General features: G+C 53.8%; 3 protein-coding genes across 3 annotated transcripts; all 3 read right to left on the minus strand.

Moving 5' to 3' along the window:
- Positions 1-7,611: 7,611 nt before the first annotated feature.
- LDBPK_220012 (hypothetical protein, conserved) lies at positions 7,612-8,343 on the minus strand (the record flags this gene model as incomplete). Its single annotated transcript, XM_003860701.1, has 1 exon — positions 7,612-8,343. One exon carries the CDS (start codon positions 8,341-8,343, stop codon positions 7,612-7,614), a length of 732 nt encoding a protein of 243 aa, XP_003860749.1.
- A 3,189-nt stretch (positions 8,344-11,532) lies between these two features.
- On the minus strand, positions 11,533-13,503 carry LDBPK_220013 (GMP synthase, putative; the record flags this gene model as incomplete). The annotated part of the gene is made up of 1 exon (XM_003860702.1): positions 11,533-13,503. One exon carries the CDS (start codon positions 13,501-13,503, stop codon positions 11,533-11,535), a length of 1,971 nt encoding a protein of 656 aa, XP_003860750.1.
- Positions 13,504-15,340: 1,837 nt separating this feature from the next.
- LDBPK_220010 (hypothetical protein, conserved) lies at positions 15,341-16,075 on the minus strand (the record flags this gene model as incomplete). The annotated part of the gene is made up of 1 exon (XM_003860703.1): positions 15,341-16,075. One exon carries the CDS (start codon positions 16,073-16,075, stop codon positions 15,341-15,343), a length of 735 nt encoding a protein of 244 aa, XP_003860751.1.
- Between the last annotated feature and the right edge of the window lie 756 nt (positions 16,076-16,831).

The raw sequence follows: 16,831 nt of genomic DNA on the forward strand, positions 1-16,831 counted from the left end.
GGAGAGACTATGAGAGAGGAAGAGAGAGACGCACACGCACACACACACACGGAAGTGAAGAGGAGCGTGGAGGAAGATCAGCAACAAGCGTCACACGGCACCGACAAAGACGCAGTACTCCCTCGGAGGTTCCATGGGGGATAAGGGGAATTCCCAAAACGAATCACATGAAAGGCGAAGACGACAGAGGGAAACCCGAAGACGACTAGCCATCACAACATGAGCGAGAAGTAAAGAGAGACTCGCGACAGAGATGCCCGCCGTATCGCGTTTCGGTTCTCTGCTGTGTTTCGTCGCCATCCTTGGTGCGATTTCCTTATTGAGATGTCGGCGTCACGGATTAGGGAAGCGTGAGGCCGGGGGAGCAGGGCGCGTAGCGCAGACTGCAGCTTAGTTGCTGCCCCTCCGCTGGTTGTAGGCCAGCGAAAAGAGAGGAAACGAAGAGCGAAGCAGGGAAGAGAGGAGAGCGACGCTCAAGACAAGCGTCGTGAAAAAAAAAACGAAGGCGAGCGCTAACACGTCAAAACAAAGAAAAGAGCACACAAATAGAAGAAAAAAAAACAAGAACAGTGGCGAGCCTACATCAGTGAAAGCAGCGGGGAAGGAGTACTGCGCACGACCACTTGCTGCTGATTTCGAGTAGCTGTACACAAGTTGACGCGTGCATGGACACAAGCTCACACACATGCAAGCCTACACACAAACAGAGAGCGACACACATACCCTTCTCTCTGCACTACAATGTCCTCCAGCTTATATTTTTTCCACATGTCCGACGTGCTGCTTCTCCCCGCTTCATTTCCGCATCGCTCAGTCCCTCTCTCACAGTTCCTTCGCCCCGTCAGAAGCACGCACACACGCACGCACCCCCCGGCGCACAACACATACACATACAAAAAAAAACGGACTTTCTGAGAAGAAACACGAAAGGGGTGGGGTGTGGTGGTGAGAGGGGAAAGAAGACAACGCCGAAACAAGTGTGACTACCACGCAGTGAGAGAGAGACGCAAAAGCAAACGGAAAGATAAAGATTCCCCTGCCTTCACGAGCATGAGAGTGGAGAGAAGAGATGAGGGAGGGAGGGGGGCTTGTGGAGCTGCAGGGCTCCATCCCATGGTTCTAACCCGATGTGGGCGATATCACAAGCGTGTTGGACAGCGCCCAGTAGGCCAAACGGATTTGTGTATGCCACTCTTACCGAATTGCTAATTATCATTTTGATGACTTCTATGCAAACACAGGGCCCACCCTTCCTTATCCATCATGTCTCACGCGTTGACTTACATGATGGGGGCTGCTGGTCGCAGGGCGAGACTGATTTGAGCCCACAGACAAGGTCGTAGAACAGGTTGACCTCCTTTTCCCCACAAAGAAGTAACGGAGACCCTCGTGCCAGAGGGCAGGATACTGTTGCCGACAGAGGGAAACAGAAGTAAGTTCCTAAAGCTTCGTGACTTCGGTGTGCGAGACCCCAAAACGGAAGAAACGAAAAAAAAAAAACAACTCTCTCTCGACGCTACCCCTCCAAGACCAGCGTTTTCCTTTTCTTCAGTGGGGATGGAGCTGATCTCACTTACCAGCGGCGGGGAGAGGAGTTGAGGGAGGAAAAGAGAAGTGAGATTCGTGATCACTCACCTTTCTTAGATACACCTGTGCTGTAATGTATACAGAGAGGGCAGAGCCAACGATGAATCGCAGCCAGCCTTATCGTTGCAGATTTTAGGTCCTGCAAAGAAACCCGCCATACACATTTTCACGAACAAGTACGCATCAAAGCAGGAAGTGTCCGGCATACTTAGACCTCAGCTGAATATTGTATTCTTCGTCTGCGCCCCCTTCACACACTGGTACTTCCCCACTTCACCTTTCCCTGCCAGTTCCTCCCTCCCTTGTGTGAGAGAGAAGGGAAAAAAGAGAGGCGGTGACGGGGAAGGAATGCAGCGCAGCGCGCCTTATCTCAGATTGCACATGTTGTAGAGTGTGTGCATGTCCGAGAGAAGGAGAGAGAGGGGTGGGGTGGGCGGGAACGCCAAGATGGAGAGACTCGCTCGCTTTTACTCTTTTTCCCTTCAAGAACTTACTCTCTCCTGCTTGTTGTGTGAACAATGTGTGGCTGAGAAGAAAAAGGAGAGGGAGAGTTGCGGAGCAGAAATCGAAGGGACACAGAAACGTGGAAGAGAGAGAGGTAGGAAGGGAGTGATGGGAGGAGACACTTCTTACATGAGTGGGAGACCCACTTCACTGCATGCATGGGAAGCGTCTCACTAACAACGGGAAAAAAAAGGGAGGCGAGGGTTAGAAGTGTGTGTGTGTGTGTGATGGGGGCGAGAATCAAAACGGTGGAACGAGCGGAGAGGCGAAGTGAGAAAATAGATTGACTCTTGAAGTTCGATATTAGCTAAGATACTGGCAAAGAAGCGGCTTATCAAGGGCGCGCACAAAGTCGAAAACGAAAAAGAGAAAACGAAATCAAGTCGGCAGCACCAGCCGAGGCAAGCACGACGTCCTTTTCAACGTGTGCCCATGATTGCGTTGCCTTGCTGCTGTGTTGACAAAAACCCACACAAAGTGTGTGTGTGTGTGGGTGGGTGGGTGGGGGCGGGGCGAGTAACTTGAGAGCTGCTGAGAATGCTGCGCCGATAACCCCCCTCCCCCCCGAAAAAAAAACAACAAAAAAAGGCTAGTCTGCTATGCCGAGGGATGCGAGGCGTGTTTTTGTAGAGAGAAGTAACAGGATGAGAAGAGAGAGAAGGAATGCGAAGGGGGTGCACCCTCATTCACACGAGACACACACAGGAACGGGCCTTCTTTCTGTCTCTCCCTCTCTACCGTCTAACACCCGGGCCTACACGCACCATCTGCACCCGACCGATTACAGACGCACAGAAAGAAAACAAAAAAAGGTGCGAAAAAAAATACCACTGCTTTCTTGTAGGTGGCGAGGCTGCCTCTGCTGCGTCACGCGAAGGACATACCCTTACGCATACGCGCCGCGATCCACTCCGCGACTCACATGCGCGTATCTATGCATAATATCAGGCATTGGTGACTGTCGAGAACGCATATGAGAAGGATGGGGAAGGAAAATACGTAGAGGGAAGGCTGGTATGAGAGACATCCGCTGGACCAAAAGAAAACGCGCCGACAACCAGGCACAAAAGCAGAGCATGAAGAAACAGTGAAAAAAGGGGATAGAAGAAGGCGGCGAGTGATGCCCCGAAGGCGGCCGATGGACAGAGAGACACAGAGAACCAATCGATCGGGAATCAAAACTCCCGCACGCGTCGGCGCGGGCGCGGTCGCGTCTTCCTCATACCACCTCGCACCGATTTCCTTTGCCGTACTCACGTTGTCCTCTGGGGGCAACGCCCCGTCATCTTTGACTTTCCCCCGTCTTACGTGTGGTGCTCGTTGCCGCGGGCTCATGCTTCGGGCGTCGTGGACAACTCCGCTCGAGCGCCGTCCACCGAGACAGCAACGGCGACAGAAAGAAGACGCGACGAGGAAAGAGTGAAGTAGTTAAGGGGAGGGCAAAGAGAGGGGAACAGAGGGACAGAGCGACTGGTGCGTGGGAGCAGTGAGTGACGGCGTGGTGGACAAGAGCGCGCGGGCCGGCCTCCTCGAGAATAATAGCAGGTGCGCGCGACAGGCAAGCCATGCATCCGAAATCGATGACGAGAGTTCGGGGGGGAGGGGAGGATTGGTAAACAGAAAACACAAACAAGCGCGCACGTAAAAGGCGCGAGGGGGAAAAGAGAGGGGAGAAAGGTCACTGTAGAGGGCATGTGCTCACCATCCCTGCTGGTGTGGCGGCTCCTTTGTGATTGCTACAAGAAAAAGAGAATTGTTGATGCCAACGTGCCATGTGGTTTCTACCGTCCCCGATGAAGAGTGCTGCTGCTGGTGGTGGTGATTCGAATGGGGCGATGCAGGTCTGCTTCCATTGTGAAGCGCTCTCTTGCTATTCTTGCGCCGTACCGGGTATCTCTTCCTCGCCCTCTCGATTTCTGTCTGTACTTTCCAGTCTTTTTCTTATCGCAAACGAAGAGGGAAAAGAAACCAAGACAGCAGCAGCAGGCAACCCATACGCGGCCATCCCCCCTCTTACACACACACAGAAGAGAACAACACAGAGAAAAGATGATGATGATAATATGCGAGGCGAAAAAAAGAAAAAACGAAAGGGAAGAGCTAGGGTAACGGTGACAGGGGTAGGGCTCGGTGTACGCCATCCCAAACAAAGAAGCGAGAGTAGAAAAGATATTCTGAAATTGTTGCTAAGAGCGAGCAGGCGCATTGAGCATAAAAGCAAGCAGAGATGAGGTCAACCCACTGAACGTAAAGGCAAGAAAAAAAATAGACCAAAAAGGAAAGCCACGCAGGTTGTGCCAGACAGACAGACAGCACATAACTGTTGAAACGGTCAAGCAATTAAGCGCACGTGCACCCCCTCGCAAACTGAATACATGCACACGCATACAACTTCCACACGGGGAGAAAGAGAGAGACCCCCTTCCTCATACAAGCACACACCACACATAAATGAAAAGGGACGGGGAGAGGGGGCACAGACAAAAAGTATAATGGGGAAAGTAAGAGAGAGGAGAGGCGTCGAAGGAGGAGGAGGGGGGGGGTACACAGCAAGCCATTTTTGATGGCAACGTGAGATCTAGAAACCAAACGAAGAAAAAAATACAGACCAGTACGAACGTGAGTCCAAGACACACACACACACATACATAAATATGCGTGAGCCAAAGAAGAGAAAACACGCACCCGTGAGCAGAGAAGGATGCCAGAGAGCGTATGTGGGAGTGGGTGGGGAGAGAAGTACATGCTCGCTAGCGCATTGGAGAGTATCGAGGGGAGAAGCAGCAAAGACAGAAAGAAAACATTTTCGAAGGGCGGGAAGGGGAGGGGTGAAAAAAGCATACGCTTACAATGAAGAGATGATAAACAAACAAGCATTGTGGGAGGGAACATGCAAAGGCCAATGCCAAAGGAGGAGCAACTAAAAACGCGGGTAAGAGAGGGAAAAGTTGGGGGCCCCCGTAACCGACAATGGGATCGTTGCAGTAGTGATGGTGATAAAAAGAAAAGGAGAGAGCGCGCGAGGCCAAAAAAGAAAGAAAGAATCATCATATGGCAAACTTCAGAGCTGCCGATAAGAACACCAACACAGAAGACAGAATCGAAAACCAGCAGTAGCGAAGCAAGAGACGCCCCTAACGCAACCTCCTTGAGTTTTCGAGGACACTACGCATGGTAAGCAATAACGCTGTACGCCTTGATCGTTCTGCTCGTTTTCGCGTACCATGCAACCACGTGTGACTTAAACTTGACAATGAGGGTAGTGCTCGTTAGCCCTGTGTACACGTGTGCGTCTTTGAGTGTCCTCCCAGCCTTGTTTTTCGCTTTCCTTGCTTGACTGCGATGTCTGCCTCGTGAGAGGGAAGACAAAATTCATGAAAAGACACAGCATTTTCTTTTTATTGATGTCCGCACTGTGTCTTGCCCATATACGTGCGTGCGTGTGCGTTCACACTCGCTTTCTCTTCGTCGGCACACATACACACATACACATACATACACAACAACAAAGGCAAATAAAGAAGAGAGGAAACGCACAAACTCGATACGCGCACAAGCACAGGTACGCTGAAGAGCACTGGTACAGATTCACATGGAAAGAAAATGAAAATGCGCCGAGGAAATCGGCATGTCGCTCTGCGTGTGCGTGTTTTCCGGCGTGTCTACATGTTTTCTCTTTTTTTTTTGTCTTTTCATATGTGGCACTTCTACAGTGAGAAGAGTTCGAGGAAAAGAAAGCAAACAAAATAATCCCTCACGCCAGTGCACATGGTAGGGCATCACTGGCACTGAGGTCATGGAAGAGCGAAAATCAGCAAGCACAAAGAGAGAAGCGACGGAAAAGAAAACGAATAAAAGGTGATCCGCTACGCAAAGAGAGGAGAGAGAAGAGGGGGAGGAAGGGGGGATGATAAAAAGAACGCGCTTCGTTTTTTTTTTCCGCCCCTCTCACACCTCCGTCACTCCCTTGCGTGTGCTCATGTTGTTTCTGTCGAGCAACGTACACGCGGCAGGATAGAGAGGACAGGAGGGAGGGGAACCACACAAAGACATCCGAAAAGATAGACCAAGAGGGACGACGAGAAGTACACACCGAACGAGAGGGAGAGGCATCCAGCGAACGAGCAAAACGGCAGTAGAGAGAAAAAACGACCCACGCCATCCAGGAAAAAACAGCACAAAGCAAAAAGGGGGAGGGTGAGAACAAACCCAGAAAAAAAATCACGCAAGCACACACACACACACACACACACACACATAGAGAAACATATACGCATCCGCACTCGCATGGCTGAAGAGAAAAGGATCGACAAGACAAACATGTGACGAGTAAGAGCATTGTGTGTATCGAAGGATGAGGTGATGGCGATGGTGGCGGAGAGGAGGAGAAAGGAAGCATAGAGGGGGCAACTAAAACAACTGAAAAAAAAGGAGTTTCGGCGTGATCTTGTCTGTCTCTCACGGAATGCCAAGCTCGCAAAAGAGGCACTAGCCCGTACAAAACGAAAAAGAGAGAGAGAGCTGAAGCAGACAAGCACGGAGGCAAACGCAAAACAGGCACACACATAAACGTACTGGTGCGTATGCTGAAAAGACAAGTCCGGCTGAAAAGCTGAAGAGCAGATGATAAAAATACGCAAACAACATTTGCTCTCTCTCTCTCTGTGTGCCTATGTAGAAGGTGGTGATGGGCTTTCTGTGCATAGGCGTGTGCCCAGACCAGAATAGAAAGAAGAACGTGAGCCACACACGCACACAGGCAGAAAAGAACTATACTCACGCAAAGATGTCTGTTGTTTTTGACGGTCCCGGCAAACACTGGGGCAAGGGGAAGGGGGAAACATAGAGGGCTCAGAGCATGGATGACGGAGCACAACTCACACCTATGCTCCAAGACGAGGAGGGAAAGTCAGGTAAGAGGAAGCAGCAGTGCACCCGAAAATAAAAGTGTCCCGAGAGTCAGGAGATGTTAGGAGGGCACCGAGGCGGGGAAGAAAAGAGAAAACCTGCGCCGGATTTGCGTGTGCACAAGTCTTTTGCGATGAACACGTACACACACACAATCCAGTTCAATGGGCGAGAGAAGCAGTGAGTTGTGGAGGTGCCGACGTCGGCTTCACAGTTAGGCACATGCGTATGCACAACCAGCTGCACAGAGATCTTTTTCTTTCGTCTCGAAGAGGGGCTCATCTGGTGTGAGGTGGTGGGGCGGGATCGCGGATGCTGCGCCTTCACATGGAAGTGAAGGCTCACACACAGATCCCTCCTCCCTCCTCGGACACACGCACACACATAGGCGATGTGCACTGCCCTTTAGGCAACCGTCTCTCCACCGTTTTGGTGCGGTTCTCACGGGCGCCAGTGAAGGGAGCTGATGCCAGCCATAGCGTCATGCAGAGGGGAAAGAGAGAGGGACGGATCTCGACTCGCACCTGGTGTCTTGTTTTGTCTGCGCGGACTTCTTCCGTGGTTCTAATCAGAGAGGCAGGAGTAGACGGCGGGTTTCGCTGCTCTTTGTGTTTACGAGGGGGCCACGAGAATTTGCGGGAGAAAGAGTGAGTCCGTGCCGAGCTGCTCCTGCATGCGGGCAAGCCCATCCAGAGCGCTCTGCTGCGACATTGAGCGGAGGTGCATCACATAAGTCGAGTATGTGAAGCTCAGCAAACCCACAGCGGTGATGTTCTGCGGCGCGCCATCGGCGCCGACCACCTGAACCGTGTAGCGGCGGAGCGGAAGCGATATCTGCGGACCAGTGAACCAAACGCCGATAGACGAGGTGTTCTCCAAGGCGTTGCGGCTCAGCTCCATCTTGAATGGCTCGTCTGCGTCTTCTTGGTAGAAGTTTTTCGCCTGCTGAATGAAAGCGGCCCAAGTCTGACGCATGAAGTCCACCACCTGCTGCGGGTAGCCTGCATGGCTGCCCTCGTCAATGTCGCGCTGCGCGGCGGTGTTCAAGAGCATGATGATGCTCCGGCGGCGGTCCGCCTCGGAGATGGCGCATGTCTTCTCGTGCTTAGCAATAAAGGCCGCCAGCTCCGCTTGCTTGTGCGCCTCGACCATCTCCTTCTGGAGCGCCATGTCATCCCGCGCGCACGACGGCACTACCGGCATTGGCGAGCAAGAAGAGGGAGCGCGGCTGGCGTACGATACGGTGAAGCGGCTGGGAGTGATGCGCGTCTCGACCTCCTGCGGCTTTGCGTAGACGTTCACCAGCGGTGTGCTGGCTTCAGCAAGCGACATTGCGGCGCACATATGGGTACTGCAGGAGTGCAAATCGAGGTGTAGGGAGAAACGGACGTGGAGGTATTAACACAGACACACACAGACACACACACACACGCTGGAGAGGGCGGATAAGGGCGAAGGGCTGCTAAGGAAGCCAGCGGAGGACACACAAAAAAACGGATATGGAGTGAAGTTGATCACTGGAGAGAGGAGCGCGGGAGAAACAGAGAAGGCGAGAAAGAAGGGGATGGGGGAGGGGATGCGTTTCAGGCACTCGAAAGGAAAAAGAAAACAATCCGACGACACAGCGAACAGGGAGAGATGTCTGCGCGGCGTGCCCAATCAGAGAGAGACGAGGAGGCGGTGCGCGGCACTGGACTAACTCTATCACTGGGCGTCGGAAGAACAAAAGAGAGAGGCAAAAAAGGGAAAGCAGTTTGAACCGGCGAAGCACGTCGATGCCGTAACAACACCAGCAAGAGCAAAGAAGAAAGACCCGAAGATGGAGGAGGGAGGGAAGCGGATGATGATGGCTTGTTGGTCGGGTTCTTTTTTTTCCTTCACAGCACACCGCTGCCAGCCCGAAATGTCGAGTTAAGGGGAAAGTGCACGCTGCTGAGCTGCCTCTTTCTTTTCGGCGCTCGTGTAACACGTAATGGAAAAGGGGTTGCGGAGAAAGAGAGGTTGGAATGAGAGAGAGGAGGACGGCCAGGCTGAATAGAAAAGAAAGCAAAAGAAGAACACACACACACACACACGAGGGAGGTCTGGATAGCAAGAGCAACTTCAGAAACTATGAGCCCACACAAAATGACATGCCCCTACACTTCCGTCCTTCGATTATGAATGATTGAAAGCGGAAATGGCACGAAGGAGAAGGGAGAGGCAGAGGGCAGGTAAGCGCACGAGTAACGGGAAAAAAGGGACGGAGGGCCAGGTGAAGGCAATGAAGTCCTGAGTGGATGTAGACAAGGCGGAAAAATAAAAAGCAAACAAGAGTTTGTGTGTGAAGGAGGGAGGGAGGATGGCGGATAATGAAGAGGGGAAAGCTGCTTGGAGGTTGTAACTCCGAATAACAATGGCAGAGAGAAACGATACCACCTATGTACTCAATATACCACGAAACGAGTGCAGCTACAACCCAGAACAGGCAGGAGAGCGAGAGTGGAAGTAGAGAGGGGGTGCCAAGCTATAAAACGAGAGAAGTAATGAGACGCCAACTTGAGAGAGCACTACGAGGAGGGGCTCAGCGACAAGGAGTGAAAAGAAAAAAAAAGATAGGAGGTACCGATAATGTGCGACCCCCACACCAACGTGGCGGCCGCTACAAAACACGAGCAAACAGACAGGAGGAAAGTACAGTTTGAAAAGGAGGAAGAGGAGAGGTTACTCTTTTTTTTTTGCGGAAAAGTTTTATTTTTTTTTTTTGGGAGGGGGGAGGGTTACAGCACGACGAATTGTCGACAGACAGAGAGAGGTGAAGAAATAAAAGAAAAGCACGACCGGAAGACAAATCAAGGCACAAGACAGCAGCCCCAACACTAAAGAAATTACTACAAGCAATAAAAGGAGGCTGGGGAGGGAGGAGGGAGGAAAAAAGGGAATGAAAAAAATCAACAACACAGGTGAGCTTCAGATACACAGACACGCAAACGTTCGGGGAGCAATCTTACGCGCAGAGCGCACAGCACAGCACGAAAGAAAACGAAGAGGAACCAAACAACCAAGACCACAAAAACGCAGAATAACGGAAGCAATAATCAAGAGAGAAAAATGCGAGAGCGAGGGAGGACCAAATCATGTGCACGTTTACATACGAAGCCCCTACGCAGTCGTGCAGAGAACAGAGAAGACGAAATAAACAAAAAAGCACAAAAGCGGTGCGCGGGGTGGGAGGGGGGGGGACAAAAAGATGAGAGACGATGCTTTTGTTGACGAAAGCGTGATAGAAAAGCGAGAAGGTGGGGGTGGCGGTGGGGAGAGAGAGGACGGCTAAGCAGCACACACACTCACACACGCACACACGAAATAAAAGCGACAGGAGTGAACAAAAAAAAAGTAAAAAACAATAAAGAGAAACAAAGACGAAAATAAAACAAAGGAAAAGGGGAGGGAAGAGGAAAGAAACGGTTTATAGCCTTGTAGAGAATTGAGCTCCTGAGAGAGGATGATCGCAGGGAACGTCGTCAGGTGAAAAGGTGTCGTTGAGATGAGGGAGGGAAGACAAAAAAGCCCAGGTGCAGTTATGGCGCGAATGAGTGGGGAGTGGAAGGGCGACGGGTGATGGTGATGGTAGTGCGCGCACATACGCGTACACGTGTGTGAGAGCAGGCAGGAAGAAAATGTACAACGGAGATGGCGAGAAGAGAGCACAGTGGCTAGAGAGAGAAGGTGCCTTGTACTTCGTTGTGACATAATTCTGCCGTCTATCGCAGTGCGGGGGTGGGGTGGCCATCACACTTGGAACCCTCAGAGAACAAATCATTTGCACACGCACGTGCGGGAGAGAGGCAGGTCGGTAGCGCGTACGTATGCGCGACTGGGTTGATGGATCGGAAAGCACCGATCAGCTCAAAAGATGTACTGCCAGCTCTTTCTTGAGATTCCGCTACGCCTTATTTGTGTTTCGTCTCGTCCCATGCAGCGAATGCGACGGCGATGCTGGCAGCCGCACTCCGGCGAAATTCGTCTGTGGCAAATGCCTTCTCCTCTTCACCATGACAAGAGAGTTCATTGTGGCATGCGGACCACTAGTGTTGCAGAGAGAGGCACGCCACACCCACCTACCCACGCACACACACGAGCACCATCACGGCCTGTAGGCCAGAAACAACGCTTCGGCCGTCACCGCTGTAGCGGTTAGCCCTTGCATTTGGTTGCGATGAGCAAGAAAAGGGATAGGGATGCAGACACATCACACATGCACGCAAAGGGATTAGTCAACCAATGACAGGGCGGGGCGGATACGAGAGAGAGAGGAGACGGCGTCAGCGCAGCTCTCTTCCGTGCCCCCTCACTTGATCACACACCTGTGCGTTATTTGTTACGTTTGTTTATAACGCGCCGACCTCCCCTCGCTCTCTGTGAAGGAGAGGCAATAAGAAGGTCAAAATATTCGCAGACGGCACAACAGCATGTGAAGACACTGACACACTCTCCCTCTTCCTCTCTCCAAAAAAACATGATACTTCCCACCACCTTTTTTATTTCACCCTACTACTCCCATTCAGTGGTGCCGGGAGGCTTGGCGGTGAGATCATACATAAACCGGCCGACAAACTCGAGCTTCTGTACCTCGCTGACTATTTCCTCCAGCACCGCCAGCGGCATAAAGGCCGAGCCCGGAGTGGCGGGGATACCCGTCATGAAGTCGTTCGTCAGAAATGTGCGCACCACCACGCTGTAGCCGCCGGCCTTGTCGAAGCCGACGGGAACGAGAATGATGGGCACTTGGCTCAGTGAGCGCACGAGTTGGTGCTTCATGAGAATGCTGTTCACCTTGTCATCGGCAACGCGAAGTTTCTCGAGCACGTCGGCCGTCAGATATGTCGGCGTGACGGTGCTCGGCGATTCAGACTGCGGAGGACCGAACATGAAAACCACGCGGTTGACAGCGTGCGCCGTCTTGGGAATCTCCTTTGCCAGCTGCATCAGCGTGGACCACTGCTCGGCCGTGGGAAACGTCTGCATGGAGAGGGCGGCCGCGTAGGCGTAGGTGCGCCCGTCACCCTGCACCCCAACGGTGCGCACCGGCAGGATGCAGGCGGACAGTGTGGCTTTCTGCGCGAGGGTGGCGACCTCGGCGAAGGATGCGTCGGCTCCCATGCACACACGCTTCACGGTGGCTTGCGTGTCCTCAAAGTTGCCGTCGCGAAACGGGGTGCCGTCGGTGCACAGAGTGCGGATGGCAAGTCCAGGCCCCGGGAAGGGCTGACGCTCTACGAGGTGGCGTGGAATGCCTAGGCGTGCCCCAAGCTCGCGTACCTCATCCTTGTGATAGTCACAGAGAGGCTCGATGATGCGGCCGGCGTCGCGCAGCAGCCGCACGACCGCGGTGTCGTTGTGGTGCGTCTTGATGGAATCTGCGTTGACGCTGGCGTACTTGGAGCCAGACTCGATGAGATCTGGGCGAAGGGTGCCCTGTGCGAGCAGCAGGTTTTCTACGTCCAGCTGTAGCTCCTTGATGACTCGGTCGCACACGGTCATGAACGTGTTACCAATGATGTTGCGCTTCTCCTCCGGGTCTGTGACTTCACGTAGCTTGTTGGTTGTGTACGCCGCGCGACTCCCCTTCGCCGTCATCTCTGTCGAGGCCTGTGCAAAGTCTTCTTGCGCCTGGACGAGATGCACGCACACCCCCGCGGCATTCAGCGCCTCCACTACTTGCACGCTCTCGTTCAGCCGCATGAAGCCGTGGTCGATGTGGATGCACACAACTCGCTCAGGGCCCAGGGCCTTTAGGAGCAGCACGGCACAGACAGTGCTGTCGACACCACCAGAGGCCAGGCAGAGCACCTTCTGGCCATCACTGGTGCGCTCGCGAATAAGCCGCAGCGCCACCGCCTCTCGGTCCTCCATTGTAAAGGAGAAGTCACACCTGCACAGCTGCAGGAAGTTCTTGAAGATCGTCTTGCCCGACACCGTGAGTTCCACCTCGGGATGGAACTGAACGCCAAACAGCGGCCGGGACCAGTGCTGAACCGCGGCGATGATGTCAGCGGAGCTGCGTGCAATCACCTTCAGCTCGGCACCAACGGCTGTGATGGAGTCGCCGTGAGTGAGAAGCACCACCTCGGTTGACTCCAGCCCGGCAAAGATTGGCGACGACGTGTCCACCTGAATGCTGTCCTGACCGTCCTCGCGCACCTTGCCGCGACAAACCTCGCCGCCATACAACTCCGTCAGCATCTGCATACCGTAGCAGATGCCGAGCACCGGCTTGCCCATGGAAAAGATCGCCCGGTCATATGCCAGCGACGTGACGTCGTTCACCGAACTGGGGCCACCGCTAATGATGATGCCCTTCAGGTTAGCATCGATACGCAGCTTCTCAGCTGGGGTATCGAGAGGCAAGATGCTCGTCTCCACATGGAGCTCACGCACCTTTCGGTCAATGACCTTGCCGTACTGTGAGCCCGCATCGAGAATGGCGACGTACTCGCCCTGTGGAGCGCCTTGATGAGACATTTTTGCCACTGTTAATGCTGTGACGTATGCACGTTTTCTCTGCTGTGTGCGTGGGCGTGCGCGACGCGACTGCGCGTGTGCTTAAGCACAGGCGAAGTTCCTAAAGTTTGCTTGGAGGTGTGGCAGGTGATGATCTGCCAGCTTGTGCACACATACCATCGGAGCTGTGCGTGTGCCGGACGCCCATGAAAGAGGGAGGAGAGGGGAAGTAAAAAAAAAGAGAAGAGATGCGCTCGTGCGCACGCATGAGGGTTGGCGAAGGCCGGGTTGTCGAGTTGACAGCGTGCGCACACACGCGTTCCTCGCGCCCTGATATTCAGCGCTGCCAATCGCTCGAAAACGATGCGGGCGAGGCTGTGCGGGGAGGGGTGGAGGCGGAGGCGGGGGGGGGGGTATGGGGCACTCAGCTTCACCGACTTCTGCATGAGGGCAAAGCGCTGTAGAGAACCACGCGTGTCGTGGGAAGAGCATTTTCTTGTCATTTGGCTTGCCGTCAGCAGCACAAGCTACTCCATGTGTGTCGAGCTCATGGACGCCATTCATGATATGCAGTCGCAGCGGTGGGCTGCTTCGTCTGCTGTGGAAGGGGACGGCGAACACTACAGCCGTCCATATCCATCACCAGCGCCGCCGGAAAAAAAAGCGATCTCTCCGCGCTTTACGTCACTCCTGCCGCACAAGCACGCGCAGAAAGACGCCGTCGAACTCCATTCCTTCCATGTTCGCCGCTGCCGCTAACGCGTCGCTTTTCTCTTCAAAGGAGACGTCTGCGATAACGGAGCCGCTGCCGCCAGCTCCATCCTCGTCAACCGCAGTGAAAGCAGTGACTTCGCCAAAGCAAGCGCACAACCGCAGCAGTTTTTCTGCGCTGTACGTGGCAGGTAGACTGCGAATACGAATGGATGTTACCATAGAGACGGGAATGCTGAGAGCCCCAATAAAGATTCAATCTATGCCTGAGGCCGAAACGCGGCAAGAACCGCGGAGGGAGTGTGGGGGCTGGGGGACGGTACAGTGTGAGGAAGACACGGGGAGCGTCGCACCGGTGCTGCCCTTGTCTATCAGCCATTCGAAATCGCAAGAGTTCCTCGCGGAGCAAAGAGGGAAAGATCGGTGGCCAGAGCAGAGGTGAGGCTATCACAGAGCAGGTGAGACTTGGCGACACGTCGAATGAGAATAAAGGAGACGCGAGACCCGCTGTTCTTTCTCGAAGTGCCGGCGAGAGGCCCCTTGGAAGTCCTCCTCATCCGACATGATCGTCGGCTGTCCTGTAAAGGCACATCATCCTCGTCTCGCCCGCGGTGATGGTGATGGGGCGCTAGAGGAGAGAGACACACGCTTGCCCTTTTTTTGACTTCGTTGCGGGACGTCTGTAGGATAAGGGAAAACAAAGAGCATCTAAGAAAGTAGCGACCACCGCGACAGGTACTGGCCTAGTCAACGCCGCTACTGAGCGACGTGTTGCGTGGGCATCTAACGAAGGGGGTGGGGGGGGGGGTGGAAGCCAGAGTGACGGCACAGCCGAAAGTCACAGCTGCTCTACGCGGAAAGAGAAGGGGGACGGGCAGTGTACGACAGAGACGAGCAAAGAAAAAAAGTGACAAAGGGATACGAAATCTGTGTAAATCTATGTCGACGAAAAGACGGCGGTGTTTGCGAGAGATACGTCGGAGGGAGCGGGGCGGAGAGGTGGAACACCTTGAGGCCTCATCCAGGGACGAAGGCTGACAAGAAGAATCAGCATGAGTGAGGGAGGGGGGGGGGCACATGAACGACAGCCAGCGATCAAGAGGGGAGAACGGAATGAGGAGGGCCATGTGCTTTGTGCTTGCTCGACTCAGGCAGAGACGATGGCACGCAGCTCAGCGAGTACCGTCAAGTTGTCTTGAATATGAATGCTGTTGGCCTCGCGCAGCAGATCTGCCCAGGCGTCCTTTCCCTCCTCTGCTGCTGCCACCTCGTCTAGGATGTGCTTGCGTGCGTTTGACTTCTCGTTCCACTCTTTCATTGCCTGCTCAAGTGCCCACGACTTGGCCTCCGCATCGATGGCGGCCAACGTTTCTGCGATACGGCTCTTGAGCTGCAGCACTTTGTCCTCGTGTGCCGCCTGATCTTGCGGAATGGCCGCCTCGTGCTTCCTGACAGCGGCCAGCAGTCGCTCACGGGCCTCGTCACGAGAGCGCTGAAACGTGGTCAGGCGCTCCCGAGCTGCCGCATCCTTTTCTTCAGCCTCCTTTACGCGAGCATCCACTATTAGTTTGCGCTTGCTCAATACAAGCTGATGTTCCTCGTTGCGCCGGCGGCGCTCCTCGACTTTGCGGTGCAACTCCTGGGTCTCTTGCTTGATGCGTTGCAGCTCATCCTTTTTGTTAGCCACCTGCGCTTCAATGGCACTGCTCGTGTTTCGGATAGTTTCCTTCTCGAGGTCCCACTGCTGCGTCATCTTGGCGTGCTCGCCTTCGAGCTCCTGTAGGGATTTCCGTACGGTCTCTAGCTCGCTTGCCTTCTCCGTTAAATTCCCCTTCAGCACGCGCCACCGCTGAATGAGCTCCGTCACGTGCGACTTGTCCATCTTGTGCAAGTAACTGTTTTTTTTTTCCAAAGCCAAAGGTGAAGATGACGCTGAGGAGGTTCTCCGTGCGCGCTTCTATGTGTGGATGTGCAATCCACGTTGGATACGGTGCGCGAGGAGCACGCTGCTATATCTGTGAGGAAGGAGGAGCAATGAGCCGCCGCGCAGGGCGAGAGCGAGGCAGGGGTGAGAATGGAGGGATGGAGGGAATTCGCGCTTTCCGGGCACGCCACCCCGGAGAGCACGAGCACGCGCAAGAGCGTTACGGCGGTGTGTGCGTAGAATTCGCTCATTAGCGTGCTTCGATGGGCGCGACTCGGAAGACATCCGCACAAAACTGCAGGAGTGAGAACCGCTCGTCTTGTCCGCTCATAGTCGACGAAGTACGAACACGTATACATGTGCCACCCCTTTTTATCCTGCTTTTCCATCATGCAGAAGAAGACAAGTCTACCAGCGCGTCCATGCAAAGAATTCGGACCGAGGGACTCTTAACCATTTTTACTTTTTCGAATCCGTGTTCTCACCCGCATTGATGTCTCTCGATACAGCGCTTCTGCTTAAAAAGCATGCCAGCATTTTCCTTCTCTCGGTCTTTGCGCATATGTGACGCCAAGGCAGGCACACACGCACACACACACACACACAGAGAGAGACAGCACCAAGTGAATGCCGATAAGCCGGACGAGAGAGAGCGACAGACACACACACATACACATAGAAGAATAGAAGGACGGGTGGAGTGAGGAACGAAAC

The sequence above is a fragment of the Leishmania donovani genome, chromosome 22, assembly GCF_000227135.1.
Source record: "Leishmania donovani BPK282A1 complete genome, chromosome 22".
Classification (NCBI taxonomy): domain Eukaryota; phylum Euglenozoa; class Kinetoplastea; order Trypanosomatida; family Trypanosomatidae; genus Leishmania; species Leishmania donovani.